This window comes from Mytilus edulis, chromosome 12 (genome assembly GCF_963676685.1).
Source record: "Mytilus edulis chromosome 12, xbMytEdul2.2, whole genome shotgun sequence".
Taxonomy (NCBI): domain Eukaryota; kingdom Metazoa; phylum Mollusca; class Bivalvia; order Mytilida; family Mytilidae; genus Mytilus; species Mytilus edulis.
Genome location: NC_092355.1, coordinates 56,542,729 through 56,569,329, shown reverse-complemented (window position 1 = coordinate 56,569,329; position 26,601 = coordinate 56,542,729). Strand labels below are relative to the sequence as shown.

General features: G+C 31.1%; 1 protein-coding gene across 8 annotated transcripts in view; it reads right to left on the bottom strand.

Annotated features, from left to right (window-relative positions):
- Nucleotides 1-881: 881 nt before the first annotated feature.
- The window catches only part of LOC139498855 (potassium channel subfamily T member 2-like), a 40,593-nt gene continuing 14,873 nt past the window's right edge, over nucleotides 882-26,601 (bottom strand). For 4 of the 8 annotated variants that reach the window (XM_071287436.1, XM_071287437.1, XM_071287435.1 and 1 more), the window contains exons 6-29: nucleotides 24,624-24,729; nucleotides 23,667-23,741; nucleotides 22,365-22,451; nucleotides 21,701-21,804; nucleotides 20,963-21,149; nucleotides 19,969-20,133; nucleotides 19,396-19,532; nucleotides 18,567-18,630; nucleotides 17,375-17,483; nucleotides 16,439-16,547; nucleotides 15,097-15,246; nucleotides 13,788-13,993; nucleotides 13,219-13,453; nucleotides 12,504-12,609; nucleotides 11,245-11,420; nucleotides 10,354-10,425; nucleotides 8,527-8,655; nucleotides 7,775-7,886; nucleotides 6,626-6,727; nucleotides 6,122-6,205; nucleotides 5,160-5,300; nucleotides 3,560-3,719; nucleotides 2,388-2,469; nucleotides 882-2,053 (exon numbers count right to left, since the gene is read on the bottom strand). In XM_071287436.1, coding sequence (XP_071143537.1) covers nucleotides 1,768-2,053; nucleotides 2,388-2,469; nucleotides 3,560-3,719; nucleotides 5,160-5,300; nucleotides 6,122-6,205; nucleotides 6,626-6,727; nucleotides 7,775-7,886; nucleotides 8,527-8,655; nucleotides 10,354-10,425; nucleotides 11,245-11,420; nucleotides 12,504-12,609; nucleotides 13,219-13,453; nucleotides 13,788-13,993; nucleotides 15,097-15,246; nucleotides 16,439-16,547; nucleotides 17,375-17,483; nucleotides 18,567-18,630; nucleotides 19,396-19,532; nucleotides 19,969-20,133; nucleotides 20,963-21,149; nucleotides 21,701-21,804; nucleotides 22,365-22,451; nucleotides 23,667-23,741; nucleotides 24,624-24,729 — 3,184 coding nt within the window. In that variant the 3' untranslated portion in view covers nucleotides 882-1,767. The remainder of the gene's footprint in view (nucleotides 2,054-2,387; nucleotides 2,470-3,559; nucleotides 3,720-5,159; nucleotides 5,301-6,121; nucleotides 6,206-6,625; nucleotides 6,728-7,774; nucleotides 7,887-8,526; nucleotides 8,656-10,353; nucleotides 10,426-11,244; nucleotides 11,421-12,503; nucleotides 12,610-13,218; nucleotides 13,454-13,787; nucleotides 13,994-15,096; nucleotides 15,247-16,438; nucleotides 16,548-17,374; nucleotides 17,484-18,566; nucleotides 18,631-19,395; nucleotides 19,533-19,968; nucleotides 20,134-20,962; nucleotides 21,150-21,700; nucleotides 21,805-22,364; nucleotides 22,452-23,666; nucleotides 23,742-24,623; nucleotides 24,730-26,601) is intronic. The other 4 variants (XM_071287439.1, XM_071287441.1, XM_071287438.1 and 1 more) reach the window with 1 other exon arrangement.

The following is a 26,601-nucleotide window of genomic DNA, read 5'->3' as shown; positions in this document are numbered from 1 at the left end:
GGTAAATTATAGAACAAGAACTGTAACATGATTCATTATATCTCCATTACCAGAAAAAATAACTCCACATTGATTTCTGATTTCATTTAAATGTTTCATGAGTTAACTGGATCCCATCATCCTTGAACTGACAAAGGTCATGAAGGTCAATGTGCCAGCGTGACTTTTTTTCAGATTCTCTCGTGCATTATTCAATCCTGCCTACAGAAATAAATCAAATGTATCATTTATTCCATATATTAACACTGTGATATGAAAATTATCCCCATTAATAGAATGCTCATTCTTTGCTCAATGTACTGATTTAGCTTTTATCTCCAACAAATGGATAAATAAAACACTGGTCCCTTGTTGAAGACTGTACTTTGACCATTAATCTTTTATTTAAAAAAAAAGGGACTTGGATTGTGATTTGTCTCATTGGCACTCATACCACATCTTCTTATATCTATTTGACAGAAGAAGAAAAATTCAGAATCGAGCATATTCTAACTGAAAGAATACACATCTCAATTTCAATTCCTAAGGATAACTCAACAACATCAATTTTCCGAATTGACTGTTGTCAGCATAATGTGCAGTAACAAATATTTCTTTACAATTTCATAAGATAAAAGATGTATGTAATTCAGTGGTGGTCATGTGTACTGTGTAGCATATTTGTTTTTCAGGTTTTTTTTGGTCAATAATAAGGCTGTTATTTTTCTTAGTTTATTTTCAACAAAGTTTTATGCGGTATGGTTGCTCATAGTTGAAGGCTGCACGGTGACCTATAGCTGTTAATTTTTGTGCAATTTGTTCTCATTATGAGAGTTGTCTCATTGGCAATAATACCACACCTTCATTTTTATATGTATTATGTTTCACAGTAATAAAATCTACTACTTTCGCTTTTTATTCTTGCCTCTAGAAAATTGAAAATATTCTAATTAGAAACAGTATTAAGATACATGTTGTACATGTCTAACAATGTAATGTTCATATAATAATGAAAAGGTTCTAGCTGTCAAACATAAATTATGCCTTCTTTTCTGCCATTATACAGCTACATAGTAAATGTTGTGATCAGGATAGTTCAAACATTATGGTGAATGAGAGTTCAGCCATTTATTGCAAACTTAAGCTGTATGAATTTTGTTCAGGTTAAATACTATCTATTCAGAAATCATTCAACATGTGTTGTCGTCCTATTCTGTGTTGGTCAAGGCGATATAACATCTTTACCATAATGGACAAAATAAATGTACAAGGATTTTAGTACAAAATAATGTACAAAAGTAATGTCCAGATCTGCCATCTTTGTTGCTATTGGTGTTAACATTGAACAAACTATTTAATAAGCTTCTAACAGCGTAGCATCAACGTATCTTCAGAATTTATTGTGGTCAGATCCTATATACTTAGGATACTTATAATTCTATGTAAATATTAGCAGCTCATAGAATACCCATCAACCAAAGCATAACTATCATTGTTCACTACAAAACACTAAAATCACTTTCTCCTCTATCATGTTATGCCAAAGTCACACGACATTACAGTGTCACATGATGGGAATGTATCACATGATGTCAAAGTGTCGCATGATACCAAAGTGTCACATGATGTTAAAGTATCACATGATGCCAGTGTCACATCATGCCAAAGTGACACACAATGCCAAAGTCACATGACATTACAGTGTCACATGATGCCAAAGTCACATGATGCAAAAGTAACAAATGATGCCAAAGTCACATGATGCCAACATCACAAAGTCTGCAGCATTCACACCATATCAAGTTCTTTCACTTTCTCCGTTACGAAAACTTTACTTTTGATTTTTTTGGCAACATCGGTTGTTGTTATTTCATGATGTTCGTCCCCGGAGTTACGATGAGATATTTCATGAATGGTCTGAGAGGCTAAATCTGGATCAATGGATTTACTACGATCACGATTGGTGTGGAACAGACTGGCAGCATCTCTAGCTGAGGCCCAAGACATTCTACGAATTGGTTTCTTAGTCAGTCGACTTGGTACTGCAAACATTGAACTTGGCTGTATTACGTATCTGTGGAAAAAAGAAAACTTTTTATCTATACAGATAAATAAAACATGCCTTTCATGGGAACATTCTTTATTAAAATTAACCTCTTATTTTATTTATAGACATTACCTTCTAACAGAGTTCCCAAATAGTTGTGTATTCAATGTGAAGGTTGAATAAGTCTAATCACATGACATTTTTCTATGCATTGTTTTTTACAAAGGAGAATTAGGCATATGTAATCATTTAAAAAGATTTCCACATTAAAAGATAACCATTCTTTTCATGTTTGAAGCCCTTGCCCTATGAAAACTTTCATAAGGCCTAGACAACTTGAATTGTTTTATACTGTACTAACATGAGATCTCCCATTTTTAATTTCCTGCTTGGAGTAGGATTCAGTATAATGTAGGAGACTGTCTTTATTGGTTCACCTCCACCTGTAAAATACATAGATATATTTATTAAACAAAACAGACTTGCTTATCTGTTTACCTGTAAAAAAGGGGGGGAGGGTGCTAGGTGACTGAGTGGTCTAAGTAGTTCATCTTCTGTATCACTATCCTAATAATACTGAGGTTGCAAGTTTGAAAGCTGCAAATGAGGCCCCTCATGGGGGGGGGGGGGGGGTCCTAGTAATCACATAATCACCATTTTTTTGCCAATATAATCACATAATCATTAAATATTTGCTTATCTTTAGTAATCAAATAATCATAAACTAAAAATACAGTCCTAGGTAATCAAATAATCATGAAATATTTGGCTTAATAATCAAATAATCATTAAAAAAACGGCCAAGTAATCACATAATCAAAAACCCCATGAGGGCCCTCGCAAATGGATGGTGTTAGCAACTTTAATTGAGTATGAGTGTCAGTGTACTTGCTTAAGTATCATGGTTTTCTTGAGAAGATATAAAATGGTATATTAAATTAATATTTTGCAATACTTATTGAATTAAATATTAAATGAAAACTGTAGATTCCATGAATTGCAAGTAGTAATTTTTTTAGTCAATATATGAGGGTCTGGATAGAGTTTAAAGTACTGACAATATGGAGAATAAAGGGCAAAAATATTACAAATAAAGAAAATTAGATCATGAGAATAAAGAATAGAAAATAACAGGTGCTTTATGTAGATAAAAGAGCATAATGGGCAAAAAACAGTAGAGAAAACCAACCTAAAAAATGAAAGAAACAAGAATGATTCCAATCATTCCATAGTACATGAATTCCCCACTCGCACTATCATCTTCTATATTCAGGGGACAATGGTATTGGGATAAAAACTCTAATTTGGCATTAAAATTAGAAAGATCATACCAAAGAGAACATGTGTACTAAGTTTTAAGTGGATTGGACTTCAACTTTGAATTCATCAAAAAATACATTGACCAAAAAACATTTAACCTGAAGTGGGAAAGACAGAAGGACAGAGGGACAATCCAACAAGCCCACAGACAGAAAAACATAATGCCCATAAATGGGGCAAAAGAAGAAATAAAGACCCTGGTATATAATTTACCATAGCTATCTTCATCCATGTGTAATGACTTCATACGATTTCTGATTATTTCTGTCACATCGTTCTGTTCTGATCGCTCATAGAAATGCCTGACGTTTATCGTTACTTTACGTTCTACACTTCTTCCTTGTTTTGAATTATTATTCTCTCCTGCTGAAGTCTATAATTAAAAAAAAGTTAAAGTATTTTTAAATGATATATAAGTAAAGGTAATTATAAAATACATTAATAATGTCTTTATTGCTTTTTTCTTAAATTTTGCTTTGATCTTTTTTTGTGATAATTTGAGTGATATTGTATTTTCTAAGATGATGTATACTTCAAAACTGGTTGAATATTTTTGGATAATCTACACCGTTTGGCTTTATTTATGACTACAAATTTTTCTTGCTTAGCTATGATTTTGCCATTGTGAAGTCACAAAAGGAGGGGACAATTCCTGATCATGTGACATGAAAGGACACAATCTATTAGCGAATCATTGAAAAATAAAAATAAAGTTTGCCTATATATAATCTAACATTCATTATAGCAACATAGATTCCATCATCCATTCTAGTGGGATTTGATATTTCTCCATTTCGGGCCGTTACCCATGGAATCTTGCGCAATTTCATATTTCTCTGTTTCTGGCAATTATATTTTCAAATATTTGAAATTTTCTGCAAGCCTTGCGTTTTAAATTTGAAAATTTTATTGTCTTTTTGATAAATATGATATGTCATCTGATACACTGGTAGAATATAAATACTTTACTATCTAAGTATTGAATGCTTCTTTTTGTTAATCTATTTGGGTGTAAGAGTGTTGACCAACGTACATTTTTTATCAAGTGCAGAAGCGCTGAGCTTCATTCTAAAACTTTGCACAGGGTCAACACTTTTACAACCCTATGAAATAACTAAAAGAAGCATTCATTACTTATAATTACATTTTTCGTTGGTACCATAAAAACACGATTTCTATCAAGTTTTTCTTTAATTTACCTGCGCAGTTTATTGTGGAAGCTTGTGTCATCATGAATGTTACATTTCATTTTGAAATGAAGGTTATTTTTAGAAGGAAAGATTGCTGTAAGCCAATCAAAATAACGTATTACAATAAAACATATATCGTTGATGCTTCAGCTTCCAAAATGTCATATATGACTTTTTTTGTGAAAAATACTTTTTTTTATCCTAACCAGCCTGGTGGGAGGATTAGATTATCTCTGATATTCCAAAATATCACACATTTAGACCAACTAAAACATTTGACAAGTGAGAAAATTGCCCATCTCAATTGTTTGTAAAGTTTACTTCCAAAATGTTGTATGTTAACTTAAAAAATAGTTGTTTTTTCGAAATCAAATCTTGTAATTTTCTTTATTTATATGAAAATTCAGTTAGTTTTTTACATTTTCCAGAGATGTCCAAGTTTTTCATTTACATCCATGTACACAAATGTTCAAGTTCACATACAACATTTTGGAAGCCAATCTTTTCAATAAAATTTTTAAAGCCTGTATGTGAAATTTTATTTGTTGAAAAAATTTGCCAAATTTTGGAAGCCTAATGACAATATGCAATCAAATGATAAACAAATAAAGACAATTTCTTACCTCATCTAAATCATTGTATGCACGTTTTCTTCTCTCTGTTCTATATATAGCAATGGGGATTTCCCCAGTAATTGTACATAATCCTTTATACAAGTCACCATAGGTTCTATATTTGGCAAGAATTTGTCTTTTCACTTTTATCTGTAAACACAAGATAATGTACTATAACTGATTAAGGCATACTGTAAATTTAGAAACGATTGAGATTTTTTTTTTTATTTTCTTGAAAATGAGACAGGGTTATAATTGTTACGATATCAACTAGCATTTGAAATTTTTTTATATGAATTAAATAGGATTTTTCTCAATATTGCAAAAATTTAAATCGCATTTTAGTCTAAAATGACAAAATCGCAATAATAAATGCACACAATAATTTCTAAATTAACAGTACTAATAAACATTTACAATTTTATAACAGGAGAGAAGTGACTCAGAATTTCTGAGAAAACTATTACAAAACTTATATAGGTCTCTGAACAATCAGATCTGCCAGCTGTTTAAAAGTGATAACATAAGCATTAGGACTTAGGAAATGTACAGGAAAATGCACATATTTCAAAAAGTGCATGTCCCAAATCAGGAACCTGTAGTTAAGTGGTTGTCTTTTGTTAATGTCTGTCATATTTTTTTTTCTTCGTAAATCGTTTTATTCTAAGGAAGCCTTTTGTTTTCTCAATTGAATTGTTTCATATTTTTCAGGTCAGGGCCTTTAAAGCCAACCAAACGTTATGTTTTTTTACTCATTGTTGAAGGTAGTACAGTTGTCTATAGTTGCTTAAATCCACTTCATTTGAACTTTGGTGGATAGTTATATATAGTTGTTTCATTGGCAATCAAAACCACATCTCCTTAATTTTATTTAGAAGATACAAAGTTTTGTGATAAATTCCATGAGATTTTATCCACAAATCACATGGGTTTTTTTTTCAATAAAATTCAGAACTTTAAATATAACTCACACTTGATAAATGGCCAGAGTTTTGTTCTGCATCAATTCCAAGTAATAATCTGACAAACTTGATCAAATATCCTTTTACAAAAGTCTGAAAATAAAGGTGGTACGTTATAAATCAAGATTCTCATACTTTCAATCACAATTATTTTAGAATTACCACAAGAGTACATTGAACTTAGATGTTTTTCTTTCAAATTTTCAGCTGTTATCAATAACATATATTTGACTTTGAGAATTCTAAAGCACAGGTATTTTTATGTTTTATAATTAACATCATTTCATTAACTTTCCTTATCTATTCAACTAGATGAAATTTGACAAGATAAAATTTATTTTATTTTCTCTTTTTTTGCCACTGTGATGAAATTTAATTGATGGAATGAAATTTGATCATAATTGCAGAAAACAAAAGCTATAAATAGATCATGAAATTCTCTACTTCACAGTTCAAAAGATAAAAAAAAATATGGAAAAGACAGATCATATAATATGAGATTTTCTAACTTACTTGATATAAAAGTGTGTCTAACATAGCTCCACTTAACACATGACCAGCAGCAAATGGTAATCTAAACAAATGTGTCAGTATACAGTTGTGTTCTTTTAGTTTCTAAAAAAGACAATGAAAAACAACATTACTTTATTGTGTTCCTCTCGTTTCTTAAATAGTCAATGACTACTACTATAGAATGTTCATTTAGTTTTTGAAATAGTAATTATCACTGAACTAGTAACATAATTGTTTAGGGGCCAGCTAAAGGACTCCTCAGGGTGCTGGAGTTTCTCACTGCATTGAAGACCTGTTAGTGGCCATAGGCTGTTGTCGTTTCTATGGTAGGGTTGTTGTCTCTTTGACACATTCCCAATTTACATTCTCAATTTTATTACAAAATTTAATTGTTCCTATATATAGTTTCTAAAATAGTCTATACAAAGTGTGATTCTTTATAGTTTTTGATATAGTTCAAATTCAATAAATGTTCATTGTCAGAAAATATAAAATTTGTTTGTATGAGCTTTAGAAACAGGACCAAAAAGGTAGACTCATGCAGTTTCTACCTCAAGCGGCCAGCATGAAGGAGCATGAGTACAGACTGGTTAACTCAGGGTAAAGAATAATATTTCCAGGTAGTGCAACATGTTTTCCTACTGACTGATAACATGGAACTCAAAAATCTGGCTCAGCATGTTTGTCTAGTATAAAGCTGGTTTTATACTCATATCACATTAGCCTGTTTTTGTCCTGAATATGACTTTTGACTTGCACTAGACATTAAGGTGGTACCCAACACATTCACTAAAATTAATTTGGCTCGTTTTGAACCAACTGTTTTGTTAGAAAAAATACACTGGTTTTATAGCAGTTTGACAAACATCAGTTTTGATCATTGAGAAGCTTAATATTCCTTTTACAACACAATGTAATTAAAACGTTTAGCTGACTTTACAGAGTTATATCCCTGTAGTGTTAGGTACCACCTTAATCAAGCGTCAGTATCCATCCATCAAAAGAATGGTGGAGTAGGTTTTACAAAAAAGCTTGTAACCATTCAGATTGATTGTAAGTATTATGAATTAATCGAGACTAAAGATCGATCTTGGTCACAACTATTTTTGTGAAACCAGCTCCTGAACACTATAAAGGTAGAATACTGACCTTTTCCAGCCTGGAAATATTTAAGGTGTATTCATCGTTGGCTTGAAAATGCATAAATCTCATGTTATCTTTCTCTGATAACTCTGTTAAAATGTTGATATTTGGAAACAATCTGTAAAAATACATATAAAGTAAAACTATGATATGATATATATGGTAAAAGACAAAAGGTCCCATTTAAAATAAATTTTGTAAAAATCTTTTGTTTACAGTGCACTAAGGTACTTGTTATTTCACATTAAAAGACACAGTCATGTCTTTTGTTGTGGAAGACCATATGTAGGCAGTACATGTATCTAATCATGTTTTTTTTATTTTTATTATTGATCATTAATTTGCTATCTCATTTATGTATACCCCAAATCTTTTTCAATCATATGCTTAACATTGTTGAATTAAATTGTAAAATTGTAGTGAAAAAAATTAAAAAGCTCAATATTGCATTTTGCTTAACAATAGAGCGGGATATAAATGTTTAGCTGAATTTTACAGAGTTGTCTCCCTATAGTGTTATGTTTAATGAAAAACTTAAATGTATTCTAAATCTGAATGTGCATATCTATTAGAATTAAGACTAATTTTAATTTAATATCTTAGGGCTGTTAAAAATATAAATGTATAGGGATTTTACTACTTGACAACAGTATTGTAAATTATATATCCCTTCTGAATAAAACTGTTTAAGGGTTTGGTGAGCTTTTGAGGTGAATGACAACATATATCTGATATCTTATAAGTTAATTTATGCATACTTATGTATGGTTTGTACATTAACAATAGTTTCAGCGTCTACCATCTGTGTAGGATCTGCTGTTATTTCTCTGTTTACAACAATCAAATGACTAGCTTTGTTGATGCCGGCAGTTAATAAATCATCTATACTGAAAAAGAAATAACAAAATCTATCCTACTAAAGGAAGAGACCAATTTCATTGAGCCGCATCTCCACTGAAACCATATTAAGTCGGTTATATTTGTGATACGACATATAAATGGTGTGTTTTGTACTTCCTAAATTTGTCTTGTAACAATTTTTTTCCCACAGAAAACAGAGAAAATAATCGCATTTGGAGTCCAGTATCAATCCATGTCTTATACACTTACATGCATACTTAGTTGATGTACTGCTGCAAAATTCAACAAGAGTGCACACACTAAAATGTCTCGCCTCCTTTACTTATCATTGATATTATGTTGATAGTCCTAAATATAAAGCTTTATTACAACTGTCACATAAACTTTACATTAACCAAGAAAACTAAACATTGACCTTTGAACCATGAAAATGAGGTCAAGGTCAGATGAACCATGCCAGGCAGCCATGTACAGCTAACAATTCTTCTATACACCAAATATAGTTGACCTATTGCGTATAGTTTTAAAAAAAGAGAGACCAAAACACAAATACTTAACACTAAGCAATGAACCATGAAAATCAGATCAAAGTTAAATAAAACCTATGTGACTGACATATAGATCATAAAACATTTATATACATCAAATATAGCTGACCTATTGCATATAGTATTAGAAAAGAAAAAAAAGATGAAAACTCAAAAACTAAACATTGACCTTTGAACCATGAAAATGAGGTCAAGGTCAGATAAACCATGCCAGGCAGGCATGTACAGCTAACAATTTTTCCATACAACAAATATAGTTGACCTATTGCTTATAGTTTAAGAAAAACAGACCAAAACACAAAAACTTGACCATAACCACTGAACTATGAAAATGAGGTCAAGGTCAGATGACACCTACCAGTTGGACATGTACACCTTACAGTGCTTCCATACACAGAATATACTAGTACTATTGCTTATAGTATCTCAGATATGGACTTGACCACCAAAACTTAACCTTGTTCACTGATCCATGAAATAAGGTCGAGGTCAAGTGAAAACTGTCTGACAGACATGAGGACCTTGCATACCAAATATAGTTATCCTATTACTTATAATAAGAGAGATTTTTTTTTTCAAGTAGTCACTGAACCATGAAAATGAGGTCAAGGACACTGGACATGTGACTGATGGAAACTTCGTAACATGAGGCATCCATTTACAAAGTATGAAGCATCCAGGTCTTACACCTTCTAAAATATAAAACTTGTAAGAAGTTAGCTAAAGCCGCCGCAGCCAGATCACTATCCCTATGTCGAGCTTTCAGCAATAAAAGTTGCAGGCTCGACAAAAACTCTGTTTCAACACTTGCCCAATTGTACCCCATTTAGAAGGCATTTTCTTGTATAGTGAGACTTGGATGTGAAATTTTCTATCATAAATTGACCTTTTATAATTAAATATCACTAAAAATTATATATTTAAGCAATAAACCATAACTTTGTAATCTAGCAGAAATTACTATGTTCTCTTCATTTGAATTCAAGCATATTTACTATATTAATTATTAAAATTGTCAAAAGGGAGATAATTTTGATACAAAATTTTTAATCATCCTCAAATATATAAATTCTCAATATTTTTAGACGAAGTTAATGTTGTAAGGAAATTAATAACATTTTACAAAATTCCAATATTCGTTTGAAACTATAAGGGGATACAAATGGTAAAACTTACCAGACTAATTTTCCCTTCATCCAGTAAACATGTGGAAAATGGGCTATTGTTTCTAAAAATAGCTTGCTTGGTCTAAAATATAAATATTCAAATATTAAAGAAAAAAGCTATAAAATTTGTGTCTTTAAGTTATATGCTAATGTGTTTGCTAAGGCATGTGCTTTGATGAGTTACAGAAATAAGCAGTTAGGCCAAGAGCTCATGTGTCATATGCCTTTATTGTGCATATTAAAAATGTTGCAAAAATAAATGGGATAATTAGAAAACATTTAATCAGGAGAAAATGAAATAACTCTGTGGAAAAACATGCACATGATGTATTCAGCTACCCTTGATCATATAAATATTGTGTCAAATATGAATACTAGAAGTATCATAACTCTGTAATGCTAACCACTAAGTTTTCAAAATCAAAAGAGAGTCTATATACTAAGAGGTTTTCCTGTTTGAATGGTTTTACATAAATTTAGTAGTATTTTGGGCCCTTTATATCTTCCTTATTCATGTGTTATAATGGTTTACTTTTTACAAATTGTTGCTTGGATGGGAAGTTGTCTGATTGGCACTCATACCCCAACTTCTAACATATGATCTTCATTTTGTTGTAATAAGCAACTGTTTGTTTTGTTCACACATCGTTGTCAATATAAAGGAATTTGATGCGACTGACATACAAGTGAGAGGTTTAGCTTAATTAAAACCAGGTTTAATCCACCATTTTCTACACAAGAAAATGCCTGTACCAAGTCAGGAATATGACAGTTGTTATCCATTTGTTTGATGTTTTTGAGCTTTTGATTTTGCTATCTGATTGGGGACTTTCCTTTTTGTATTTTCCTCGGAGTTCTGTACTTTTGTGCTTTTACTTTTTAGAATAAACCTTTGACTTACTCGTCCTCCTCAAACATGAGTATTATTGGTCTGAGTGATTTAATGCTGATAAAACATGATCTCAATGGTAAGATAAAGTTATACAATCCTTGGTTGATACGCTGAGCTGTCAAAATGATCAAGTTCTGTCCCCATCTCGGAGCATTGGCATTTTTGTCGTTTACATGAAGGCAATCCTGTAAATAATCATAAAAAGAATCATTAACATTTGAATAGAAAAATTGTTGTTTGTTAATGAGTTCAATTTCTTGGTACAAATGTCTACTGCAAAAAATAGTCACACAGGAAAATTTCTTGATATACAGCAGTATAAAACAAGAATGTGTTCCTAGTATACAGATGCCCAATCTACACTCCCCATCACTTTCTATGTTCAGTGGACCGTGAAATTGGGGTACAAACTCTAATTCGGCATTAAAATTAAAAAGATCATATCATAGGGAACATGTGTACTAAGTTTCAAGTTTATTGGACTTCAACTTCATCAAAAACTACCTCAGCCATTTAACCTGAAGCGGGACAGATGAAAGCGTATGGACGAACAGACGGACAAACTAGCAGAGGCACAAACCAGAAAATATAATGCCTAGAAATAGGGCATAAAAATGTAAATGTAGTCATGTAAGAATAACAATAAATTGTTTAGGGTTCCCTAGAATTTGAGGTTGAGGAGTTATTCATACAAAAAACTTCTACCGAATTGTCAATCAATCTAATTCATATGGTTTTTTTTTGTGAAATCAACCCTCGGCAAATGCTAGGAGAAAGATAATACAAACAATTGCACTTTATGACACTGGTCCTTCAAAAATATAGAAAGCAGAAATGTTTTGCTGTAATAAAAAAAATTAAAAATAATATTTCATGAGAATTAAGCTAAAGTTTTAAAATATATGTATCCTCTACATACAATTGGAAAATGTGAACAATTAACAAAACTAAATTGAACATGTGAAACAAAGTTTCTTCAAGTTACATTTACTGCACAGAAATTTATCTATGAATAAGGAAATTATTTAAGGACGGCAGCAAGCCAACAACATCAGTGAACACAGATGCATCAAAAGGTCCATTTGGTCTTCAATCATGAGTAAGATGCACCACAATGCCACAAGCTCTAAGTCACCCGAATTTAGATTTGTATTCTGTGTTTGTTTTGGTGTTGAAAATTTTCAAAAATCTTTTAAAAGTTTTCAAAATGAAATTTGTTTTCAGAAGAATAAGAAGAAACAAATGCATTATTAAGCAAAGCTTTGTACCTCTCCCCATTTTAGACAGCATTTACTTCTCATAACTTTCATAAGGTGACAATCTGCATTCTTTGGTCCAACAAAAAATGTTGCTGGTGGTCTTCCTACTGTTAACCTACAAAAGAAATATACATAAAAGTTAGAAGATAATTTGTCAAATAAAATTTGATCACATTTGAGTCATCTTTTCATCAGAATATAAAGAAGTTGTTAGGCAGTTGTTGCTATGCATTGCCTATAAAAATGACAGATGGGTCAAAAATCAAATTATTAAAAAAAATGTGAATAGTGAAAACTTATATTTATTTTTTTCTCTAATATCTTAGCTAATTCCTCTTTAAACCAAATTTAAGATATTTTGAGATAAATGTATTTCATAAAAGTACATGTATGTTTTTATTCCCTTATAAACACTGTGTATTATCACCTCCCTTGGACTGGTTCTCTGTTTAAGAAAAGCAACATAACTTTACAAGTACCAGCATATATATACCTGGGTTCCTATATATGTTGGTATATGTATATAGTAATGACAGAGGTCAAGAAAAAGCGAATGATACTGTATCTGGTGGCAATGATACACAGTGATAAACAATTTCTTTAATCTGGTAATGAAAAGAAATATCAATTCCAGCAATACTTGCAAGTATCCTAATAGAATGGCACATCCATTATTTCCCAGCATGCAATATAATATTATTTCCCAGAATACAATAGTACATACTCTCTTTCACTAGCATCTGTAGCATTTCCTGTTGAGTCTGTCTGGTCTTCATCACCAACTCTCAACTCATTATCACCAATGTTACTTCTATTGAGGTCCCTAAGTTTGGCCCCAACTTGACCACCTGAGATACTGGTCAAGGTATTAAACACACTCTCCTCTTCCTCCTGATCAATTTCATTTGTGTCGTTATACTGGTCACTGATCATTCTCTGTAATTCTTGGGCAATTTTTTCTAAAAACAAACAATATGGTAAATATGACTACCTTATAATTAAAATTGGAAATAAACTATCATAGATACTTGTACAGGGATTAAATTTTTGTAGACCAAACACAATATTTCATTTTTGAAAGACTCATTAGTGACAAATCAATCAAAAGAGTATAAAAGATGAATATGAGTAGGGAATTGATATTTCAGTCTTTAATTATTACAATACATAATCATCAAAATATATATAACTATACCGACCAGCGGAAAACTTTGATTCATCCAATTGTTCGTGTATATCGAGTTTGAGACAACGACAGTTGACTGTATGTGCAAATTAAAGGCTTTTACATACCATAATTTTTTTCTCTTTGTGATACATCATTTTTCTCTATTTTGATATTAGCAATGTTTGTATTTTCTTCTTTAGACACAGACATATAGAAACAGAAATCATGCTTCTTCAGGATATACGATGGTCCTGGATTTAATTGTATCTTAGGTTCCTCATTAGTAATACTATCATCCACATCCATGACGGCTAACAATGTAACACCAAACCTGAAATTAAAAGATGGATAATTCAAGATTAAGTGCTGAGACTCATTTTTTGAAAAAATTATGACAAAAAATTCTCGTAAGTCGTGAGCATTTCAGGAAAAAAAGTAAATTAACCAATCTCATTAAAATCTGTACTGTTACTGTTTACTAGTGAAATGGATGCAACACTTGTATTTCTATCCTTTGTTCAACAATCATAATTATGATGATTCTAATGCAACACCTTTGTAACGTTTATTTTAATAGGATAAATTCACAAATTTTCATGGCATTTTCATCACAATTGATAATATAAAAAAAACCGCACACACCCAAGCAATGTATGAAAGATTTCAAGTATGATTGTTTTCTGTCCATTTCATTGGAATGGAGATAACAATATTGTATTTTAAACTTTGACAGCATTAATTAGTGATCTGATGGTCACAAATACCTGTTTACTGGATCTGCTTAGGTGTCACCAGTACAATTAATTTGCGCCCATCAAATCACTGATTGTTGACGTCAGAGTTTAAAACACAATACAATTATCTCCTAAATGCATGCATGTCATGTTCAGTAGTTGTCGTTTGTTGATGTTCTTCATAAGTGTTCTCCTTTTTTATATAGATTAAACGGTTGAATGGTTTTACACATTCCTTTTTTGGAGCCATGTTGATGACCATACTTTGACCATAATGATTTACTTTTATAAATTGTGACTTGGTTTAAGAGTTGTCTCATTGGCACTCATACCACGTCTTCTTATATCTATAAATATCTGAATTGACAGGAGAAATCCATAACTGTGGTACTCTATTATATTCCCTGTCCCAAGTCAGGAGCCTGTAATTCAGTGGTTGTCGTTTGTTTATGTGTTAAATATTTGTTTTTCGTTCATTTTTTACATAAATAAGGCCGTTAGTTTTCTCGTTTGAATTGTTTTACATTGTCTTATCGGGGCCTATTATAGCTGACTATGCGGTATGGGCTTTGCTCATTGTTGAAGGTTGACGGTGACCTATAGTTGTTAATGTCTGTGTCATTTTGGTCATTTGTGGCTAGTTGTCTCATTGGCAATCATACCACATCTTCTTTTTAATACTAACACAGTTTTTACTTACTTTTCATGAACCTCCACTGATGCTTCTGTAAACTTTCTGTTCTCAAACTGATTAAATATTTTACTATAACAAAGCTGTATATGGTATATCTCATTACCAGAGTGTTTCCCATAAACTTGTTGCCATGGTTCACTGGCTAAATCTCCCTCACTGAAACACAAAATTTGCATTTGTTATTTTACTGGTATATTTCCTACATAATATAATGAATGTCATAGAAGTTATAATGTATCCAAGCGATGTAATTGTGATTTTTTTTTTTACATTGATTAGCCATGTGTCTCACTTGCAACAACTTTTCGAGTAAAACATTTTTTTTTCGATCAAAGAGTTCCATGTCCAGGTAATATAAAAATTTCCAGTAATTAAACTCATTTCAAATTTTGACAAAAACAGTGAAGAAAACTAAATGAAATGCTTAGACAAATTTCTAATTAAAAAGGCTAAAATTAAAGTTAAAACAGCAAAAACAAATAACTGCAATATTTTTTCTGTTAATGAAGAAATAACATCAAAATCATAGTTATTTCAAATACAGAAAAAAACATTACAGTACAGTCATTATATATAACTTAATTCTAAACTCCATTTTTAAGGAGTAAATCATGATAAAACCTTAATGATGTCATGCATGGTCATTTGACAAAATTATGTATATGACCTGATAGACATAAGAGTTTAAGTCAATCAGAAGATGTGTTACATCCAAAATTAAGTTATTAATGTGTTGATCCCATACATTTTATGTATCATGTGTATGTATGTAGTAATAATTTAATATCGAATGTAACACATCTTCTGAATGGCTGTGATATTTTTTTAATCAGCTCATAGACATAATTTTGTCATTTTACTGTGATGTCATTAACGTTTTTTTATGATTTACACCTTGAATATGGAATCTAGAATTAAATTATAAGGAATGTTTGTAATATTTTTTTCTGTCTATTAGAAATAACATAAAAAATGTGGTGCACACTGTCAAAAAACCCCCTACACGTGTTATTCAGTGTGCACCACATTTTTTAGGTTATTTCTTCATAGACAGAAAAAATATCACAGTCATTTCTAAATAGATAAACTCCCAATACAGATCCTCAATAACCATCTACTGACAACTTATTATTATTTGTTGGCTACCAATTTTTGTAGATTTCATGGTTACTCTGGTACCACAAATTACAAACAATTTTGATAAGAATATATGCAGCCTTTGGCAAAACCACGAAATCAAATATCCACGAAAAGTTTTCCAAAAACCATGAAAAATGGTACCCACGAAAATTAAATGAAACCACCATATGTATTTCACATAAATATTTTTTTTCTCTTGTAAACTTACTATCCCGTTGATGTATGTAGAAGTAGAGACACTAACGTAGATATCCCAGGATACAGACAGTTATTGGCTAATAAAGCATACTTAAACTCATCCTCACATACTACATGTTCTGTAAATATATATAATTTTTCTATCTTTTACACATACAATTACATAGAACAAATACTTTCATATAAGCCATAAAATTACATTAAAAGTAATGGATTTTCCAATGTAAATTTGCGTTTAAGGATGTATGCTACTCTGTTCTTTGATAGCAAAATTTTATAAAATACTTTTATAAATTGATAGTGTATAAATAAAGGAACTATAACAGCAGAAAAAAATAAGGGTCTGTGTGCATGTTTTCGAGATATAAGCCATTGAAAACTTTAAGGGAAATGATTATCTCTATATTTTTCAACATTAACATCCTTTTTCTGTTAAAAAGTATTAAAAAAAATAGCAAGAATTAAATAAGATTTTAAGGTGGTACCCAACACTTTCATTAAAATTAATTTGGCTCGTTTAATTTTCATAAAATTTTGTTAAAGTATTTACTTTGACCCTTTAACAAAATTATAAAAATTTCAAAATTTTTTAACCAACCGTTTTGTCAGAAAATTTACACTGGTTATATAGCAGTTTGACAAACACCAATTTTGATCATTGAGAAGCTTAATATTCCTTTTACAACACAACGTAATTAAAACGTTTAGCTGACTTTACAGAGTTATCTCCCTGTAGTGTTAGGTACCACCTTAAGAAAATATCTGTACCAAGTCAGGAATATGACAGCTCCTATCAATTCATTTGATGTGTTTGGTCTTCTGTTTTTGCCATTTGATTAGGACTTTCTGTTTTGAATTTTCTTTTAGAATTCAGTATTTTTGTGATTTTACTTTTTTCCAGATTAAGATTGTTTTTGCCTACTTTTTACAGAACAGTATATCTCACCTGCAAACTTCACATGCATTTTATTTTCAGCTCTAAACAATTGAATGTATTGATTACAATTTGGGGCAAAATCCTTCACAGCCCAGGATTTTAGAATATTCTGTTGATCCTAAAAAAATAAAACAAATTACATAAAAGAAGAATATATATATCAATACAAGTGTTTATAATAAAATGTAGTGACCTAAATTTTATGAGGTCCTTTTTATTACATGGACTTTTTTTTATTATTACATGTATACACCTTATCGCTAATCCCGGCTGACCCGGCCGCTTGAATTTTTGACGTCAACAAAAATCACTTTTCCATTGTGGCGTCAGATATTTTGTTTTATGACGTCAAAATTTTAATGGAACCTGTGTGATAATCAGTAATGGCGGACAAATAGCGATAACGTGTATTATATGGACTTTATTTCTTTATTATTTGGACAACATTTTTCCATATTTTTTTTTTTATGTATGACACATTATAATATTTCAAAATTTTTCTGTCATAAAAATGCAGATATTTGACTTACAACAGCAATTATCTTAAAAGAACCTCTGTAATCTTCAGTAATGGCAGACAAACAGAAACATATATTGAAAACTCAGAGTGCACAAAAAAATGTTTGTCCTATCGGTCCTAACTGCCAAAATGAGAAAAACCAGTATTTTGAATGCTAGTGGTGGTCCTGATGACAATGTAAAAACTGCCTATGTCAGCACATTTTTATATCAGTAATTATATATACCACTACTATTTCCAGTGCTTATTTACATTGGTCATCAGATGACTTCCAGTATTGGTTTCCAAATTTTATTATACAAGAACCAAAGGCAAAGCGGCAAGCTACATGTGGCCTATTAAATTTGTTTATTAAGCCATGTCTGGCAAACAATCAGCAGTGGAGCCCTCTGATGAAGCCAACAATTACTGTGACAACTAATAAATGATTAAGATGATGAAATGGACAGCAAAGATGACTTTGAATCATAAGACCAGAACTGGTCCTTCATTGGAAATTTATCAAATAAAGTTATGTTTGAAAAGAAATTGTTACAAAAAAATGTATTCATTTTATTTCAGGATAAAATTGACAGATTTTGTTGGATCCGCAAAAATTTTGTAGGACTGACATATAATCTTGCTATGTCAGTCCCATGTCAGTCGAGTCAAAAAAGGTTTTTGCAAACTCTGTAAACTTACAGCTTGTTCTTTGTTGCTGTTTTCTGCAGGAGATAATAAAAACAAACACTCAGCCTCATTTATCCTGAAATCAAAAGAGATACACTATAATTATATTACCCCACAGCTTAAGATTCATATAATATTGTCAACCTGCCCGCCATTAATAATTACAAACCACACAAACTGAAACTTAAATCAAGTTAAACTACTGAATGTAAATATTTCACTATTTTCCGAAAGTATAGTGGATTCATTTTTATTTATGCTATACCTGCAGGTTGAGTGAATTCATATTTATTTATGCGATACCAGGTTGAGTGGAATTCATTTTTATTTATGCGATACCAGGTTGAGTGGAATTCATTTTTATTCATGCGATACCAGGTTGATTGAATTCATATTTATTTATGCGATACCAGGTTGAGTGGAATTCATATTTATTTATGCGATACCAGGTTGAGTGGATTCATTTTTATTTATGCAATACGAGGTTGAGTGGATTTTATAGGTAAAGATAAGCCATGAATATAAATGTTCAACAACATACACTTTTACTATAGGCTTTTGTACTGTTGGTGCGTTGAATTTCCCTTTTGAACTGTTATAAACCAGTCCTTTTGGGGCCGGTTATACATGTAGCTTGTTGGTTGGTGTGAGCCAAGGCTCCCTGCAGTTGAAGGCCTTACTTTGAACTATAATTGTTAACATTTTATACAATGCGACTTGCGGCCGGTAGAATAAAAGAGAGCTGCATGTAAATGGCAGGACTATGTTCCATTTTCCTGATGTTTGGGAAGAAAACTGGCTGCAGCTGACATTAGGCAGCCATTTAAAATAAAGTAGTTACCTGCATCTCATGAGATCTATGTCTTTGAGAGCTGATCCCCTCATGTACCTCACACGGTTTGACCATTTAGGATCACGTAGAATCATGTGCATGTCACTTTCAGGATCAACTGGACATAATAGTATAACAATATGATTCTGAAAAGTACAAGTAAGTCAGGAACCAGTACTTCAGTGTTTGTAAGTGAATACCATATTTGTTCGTTTAATTTTGTGCATAAATCTTGCATTCAGTTTTCTCATTTACACTGTCATTTTGGGGCCTTTTATAAATTGTTATGTTGTATGGGTTTGCTCATTGTTGAAGGCATTACAGTGACCTAAATTATTGACAACTATGTCATTTGATCTCTGGTGGAGAGTTGTCTTATTGGAAAAATTACAACATCATCTTATCTTTATATCAAAAATTGTAAAGAAGAATACAGATACTTGGGAAACGTATAGGGGTTCATTCAGAATAACAATATATATGTAATGGAAATTGGCATGGGTTCTCAAAAATAACTCAAGGCCTAAGAAATCATCATAAAATAAATAAACAACTATAAGAAATTCTATGCATAGCACTAACCTGTAATTTTCTGTGAGCGTAGAACTCTGTCAGAAAATTCATAACACTAGCTGACGTGAGAAATTGACAGCAGACAATTACGTGTTTAGATCGTAACGCCTGCCGCTTACTATAATTACCACCAGTCTTCTGTCTCTCCATAAATGTCGTTATTATTCTTTCTATCTAAAAGTAAAATAACATAGTCCATGAAGAAATCTCTTATGGGTTTAGAAAGATAATCTAGGCTTATTTGTAGATCTTGTCTTAATAACCATTTATACATCCATTTATAATAGTTTTCAAGATAAAAGGCAATAACACAAAAAACAACATAAAATCATAATTTAAGGACAATAATTGCTATAAGAAGTTGTTTAACAGTTTGGTCTAAATGGACAGTATGTAGGCAGATCTTATTGTTTTAAACATTTGTCATTGTCAGATTTTCTCCTTAACAATAAACATGTTAATTAATAGACATAACTTAATTTATCCCTTTATTCTATTTTTAGCTTGGAAAAAAACTTTGTAAAATTTTTAGTCCCCGTACTCATTCCTAAAGTTTATTTTCTAAAGAATCATAATTTTTACCAGAAAAAAAAGTTTTTTGGGTCAAGGCTATTGTCACACAAGCACTAGTACTTGTACTATTACAAATATATGTATTTATCAAAGTTGTACAAAAATCGAACATGTAAAAATTTTGTTTGTTTATATTTGACACGAGTTTGATTAATTATAGTAAGGTCAGTTGAATAAAGATATTGACTTCATGCACGAGTGAACTCAGGTGGTTTAAAGTCATTCGAGCGATCGCATATTTTAGACCACTAGTATGAGTACAAGCTGCTTGATACCTGCATATTTTTACGACCTTTCCACAATATTATGCTCATATTTATAATAAAATGTGCGCTTGTCTCTGCAAGTGGCGTCTCCCATGTAAGAGTTTATTTGATGAATATTTTATGTTAATAGTTTGAGTTTACGAATTAGAACTGAATGCACTTACCTGTCTGGGTATAAAGGCTATTGCCACACAAATCATAACAACCATGAATAACTGTCCTGGCCAAATATCAGGTGATATGTCCCCGTAACCAACGGTAGAAAATGTTACAATAGTAAAATATAATGATTCAAACATTGTTAATGGTTTCTCTAAGCTGGCCCTTTGTAAATGCTGAATTCCACATATTCTGAAAATGAAAAATTAAATTTACCTAGTCTTTATTAAATAATTCTTAATATCAAAGTGAGCAATGATATAGCCTAACAACTCAAATCTGTACTTCCTGGATCTGATTTTGTCTCAAAATTGGTTGTAGTGTTACCTTCATTTAATTTTTTGGGAGAAAGGAGGAGTGGGGTTTGCAAGGAATGCACTGTCAAAATTCTTTTTATGCTTATAAACAGCTGCTTATAAAGGGGCTCAACTCATGAATGTTAAAAGTGAAGCCACCCAATTTCCAATATTACCATGATTAAGTGATCTGTGTTTTGAGGATATAAATATTGTGTATAAGTTTTATAAAATTAGGTAAACTAAAGTTCATGAACAGAAACCAATTTTGGAGATGTTTGGGACAGAAGTACAAACAGACGGACATGGATAACACTTAGTGCCCCCCCCCCTATTATTGAGTTGGGGCATAATAACAATGTTTTACCGGGTTACTTGTACATATATCTTGCAATATAAGGTAACTATCTAAGAAACCTTTTGAGAAAATAGAAAGATTTTACTTACGTGGTAAAAAATATACAGATCATTGCAATGATGAGAATTAAAATCTGTTGTGACATCGTCGTGGAGATCGTCTGAAATCTTTGTTTAGCAAAATGCAGATCATTCTGCAAAATATAAAGAAAAAAATACAATAAAACCTGCATGTATGCTATTTTTTGCGCCTGTCCCAAGTCAGGAGCCTCTGGCCTTTGTTAGTCGTGTATTATTTTACTTTTATTTTCTTGTGTACAATTTGGAAATTAGTATGGCGTTCATTATCACTGAACTAGTATATATTTGTTCAGGGGCCAGCTGAGGGACGCCTCCGGGTGCGAGAATTTCTCTCTACATTGAAGACCTGTTGGTGACCTTCTGCTGTTGTTTTTTTCTATGTTCGGGTTGTTGTCTCTTTGACACATTCCCCATTTCCATTTTCAATTTTATAATGGTCAACTTTTTAAAGCGAAATCCTGACTTGTCAAAGTTATTTGTGCTTGATAAAGTAACAACTCTGAAAAAGTATTTGAACATTATAACATATGTTACTGTCAATCTGCTGACTAAATAAAACAAGAGTATTGTATATATAGTCCCACTTCTAGCAGTAGAAATGTAGCAAAACAAAATGAAAGAGAGAAGCTATAACAATTTTTTATTTGTTTTGTAATACATTAATTCTACTTACAAACAACCGTTCAATGGCATTCTTTAACAACCAACAATTTAAAAATGAAGGAACATATAAATTCATTAAAATAACTGGATAAAATATCTGAAAAATAACAAAAAATAAAATGGATTTCTCAGAACAGTCAATGAAATTTTTTTTTTAATTTATTCTAAAATATATCAATCAACTTATTGGAGTTTTTCATCTATTTTTTTTAATAACATCATATAGCTGTGTTTTTGTTTTGGTTAGCTCCTTTTTTTGTTTTTTGTTTGTTTTTATAATTCTACCCAGGGTGCAGTTTTCTTAACAAATATGAAGTTTGTCTAAGTTAGATATGATATCATTTAATTCTCATTTACAATCATGAAGACGCCACACTTGATCGCAAAATATGACCCAAAAAAAAATATAACGTTATGTTAATTTAAGAGCCTTGTATATTTTATGCTCTTTTTATTCTGATTTCTTATTCAGTAAGATCCATGATGAGAGCTTTTTGTACTTCAAGCTGTTTATGTTTGAAATGGGGATATGAATCCAATGTCTCATGTTGAAAGTTACTTCTTGGGGTCTGAAGTGACAAATTGTAAACATTTCTGTCCTTCAAAAATACTCTTTATCTAGAATTTGTCTAGAGCCACAATTTAAATTTCCACCCTTAATCATGGTTCAACCACACAGCAGATACTTACTTTTTGTTTGTATTCATGATTATTGTACAGAATTTTTGTTTAAATATCATGGTGAAACAAGTTGCTATTCTTTCCTTTCTTTTTTTTTTTTTTTTTATCTAACACCACTTTTTCATATAAATTATACTCTTTGACAGTTTTATTTGACATGGTCGTTTCAGCCACATGTGGAACAGGATCTGCTTACCCTTCAGGAGCACCTGAGATCACCCTCAGTTTTTAGTTGGGTATGTATTGCCAAGTCTTTAGTTTTCTATGTTGTGTCATGTGTAATATTATTTGTTTGTTTTATCTTTTATCTATGAGTTTGAATTTAACTTAGGCAGCAACCATTTGATTTTCTGGGGAGGGCTATGGTTTTTTTTTCAGAACAAATTTTTTTATCGCCTATGGCGAAAAACAATCTATTTTTTTCGCGACAAGTCGAAAACAATTTTTTTCTTTCAATTTTAGCATTACATATAGTGGCAGCTGAGGGTGAAACAAACAATTTTTTTTTCTCAGAATCAAAAACAAATTATTTTTTTCTCCAAAAACTGGAAACAAACTTTTTTTTCCAAAAAAAACCATAGCCCCCCCCCCCCCCCCCCCCCCCCAGAAAATCAAATGGTTGCTGCCTTACCGTAACAATAAAAGGCAAAGAACAAATGACTTCCATCACAAACAGAAAACTTGTTATTTGTTCAAGTTTATTCTCCTGCAAATAAAGTAAGCAAAATAACTTATAATTAGTATGATTGTTTCCAATTATTCAGTAACTATTCAGGGGTAAAAAATGTCTTTTTAGCAATCATATCAACCTTCCCTTTTCTAGGATCATATTAAAATATTAAAAAAAACCTTGTCAAAATCATTTTTTTTTCTTCAAATCATGCATTATACAAATTGAAAAATATAAACTTCAGAGTTGAAAGTTATTATAAATATTTCTGGGGTGGTAAAGTATGATACCAGGATTTATGAATAAAATTTCACCAGGGCTATTAAATAAAAAGTGAGTTTAACTAACAATGAGAAACAAAATTAACATAACAACAAGAACATATAATGCAAACTAAATTCAAATATAAAAAAAAAAAAAAAAAAAACATGACATAACAAAACAAATTGTGTTTCAAGCAAAAAGAGGCTGCCCCAGGCTAGAATAAATAGACAATCCAATACATGAAACATTTCACAACTATTATATTTGTCATTATCTTAAGTATTTTTGATACATGCATGTTTAAAATAAAATTCCGAAATAATAGCCAGAATACATAGTTAAAGTTATGCAAAATGAGGTTCTTGAGGCAAAAAAAAAAGGGAAACTTGTATTATGTCCATATTAAGTAATGCAAACAAATTTCTCTTGATTAATAGTAAATTAATTTTTTTCATATTGGTAAAATAAAACAAAATAAATGGGAAATGTGTACATGACATAGATGGTGCCCCCACTTACATATATCTTTATAAAGGGACATAATTTTTCCATTTGTAAAGGGACATTACTCTAGAATGGTAAAAGTGACACCTCCAAAAATCTCCTGGAACAGCCTCTACATCAAGGAAATGCCTGCATAAACTAAAATCTTACCTTTGTGATAAATAATAAAAGTAATGTTTTACTAAAAGAAGCTACGGCTAAAACAACTTGTACAATCCACAAGGGTAAGGGACGATGCACCCACAATAAAACATGCCTACAGTCAAAATATAAAATATAAACTACATATACAAAGAGTTGTTCCATTAGAGCTAATTTCCTAATGCTTGTGGAGTAAGACTTTGGTTGGGTTGCTTTCTTTGTTAGTATAAACGTTAGCCCAAGCTTTGCAATTAAGATTGACATCTGCAAACAATATAGATAGACATAGTTAAACCTGTATATAATATATTTAAAATTGATTGAATGCTATCCCAATTACTATTGTACAATGTACAAACAAAGGAAGCAAGCAAACCAAAGTCTTACTCTACATGCATTACAAAATTAGCTCTAATAAATCTGTGGGGTGTCAGAAGGTGCTTATAGTATTTTATCCATTAAAGGATAAGTTTTTTTTGTTGATAAATTCCTATTATAATTCATGCTACTGTTAATTCATAAAATAATTGCTAATCCTTGACCCGTCGGACAAAAATAGAAAACTTAGTTAAAGTGATTGCAAAAATTTTTGAAAGGAAAATCACTGTCACAGTTTTTGCATTAATGAAAGCATCAATTGCACTGATTTTGGAATTTACAATATTTTTCCAAAATAATCACCATCAATCAAATTTTAATAGAACTGCCTTCTGATTCCCTTATCATGTGACACTCAATTCTGGAACAGCCCTACTAAAAAACAACATCATTAAAAATCCCCTTTTCACTCTTGATACAGGTCAATCATTGTTTCAACTACAGCCATGCTTTTAGGGAATAAACATTTGTGCTAAGAAGCATTGACTTTTTAAATCCTTTTTTTTTTTAAGTTAAAGAAAGGTTTCTTTAGAAGTTAATTTCTGACCTCATTAATGTAGGGAATTCAGTCACAAAATTTTTACATTTTTCATACGTTTTATTTTTTTAAATTTCTGACGCTTAAAAGGAAAAAGTTCACAGAAATTTTACATATTTTGCATTGTGTCCAAAATTCACAGTTTTCTGCAACTGAATCTAGGCAAACCTGGTATTTCTACCTGTTCCAAGCCTAGCTATAGTACACAAAATATTCTTATCTAAACAGAGTGTAAGGTTATTCCAGACAAAGAAGAAGACTGTTTGTAAATAGCAATACAGGCCTAGAGTCAAAATAAAATATAAACAGCAAAATAACAGTTAACAATTCGCCTTTTCAGAATCTAAAGGACTATCTGACTATGGGTTAAATCTCATTGTTCGTACACAAAAATGAAAATAATTTTACATCAGTGGTTGAGCTACCATTGTTTATAAGAACGTTTTAAACAAATCACAACGTACTTGCGTATGCTTTGAACAATATTAACCAGAATGCATTAGATTCTGAATAGGAGAATTGATAATAAAAATTAACTTAAGGTGGTACCTAACACTACAGGGAGATAACTCTGTAAAATCAGCTAAACCGTTTTAATTACATTGTGTTGTTAAGGGAATATTAAGCTTCTCAATGATCAAAATTAGTGTCTGTCAAACTGCTATATAATCAGTGTAATTTTTCTGATAAAATCGTTGGTTCAATTTTTTTGAATTTTTTATATTTTTGTCAAAGGGTCAAAGTAAATACTTTTGTCAAAATTTTATGACAATTAAACGAGCCAAATTAATTTTAGTGAAAGTGTTGGGTACCACCTTAACACACATTAACACACACATTTTTTCCATTCCTCTAAAATTTGTGAAACTATATACTGTGGATTCTTTATTATTTGTGAAATATCCATTTTTTTTGTATTTTGTGGGAACAGGTGAATTCTGAATTTAATTGTCTAATAAAATACAAATTTTCTATAGGCTTAGGTATGCACTTTTTGCAAAAACCATGAAATCAAATATTTATTAAAATGCAAGTTTTCTTCAATCAACAAAAAATTGGTACCCACTCGAA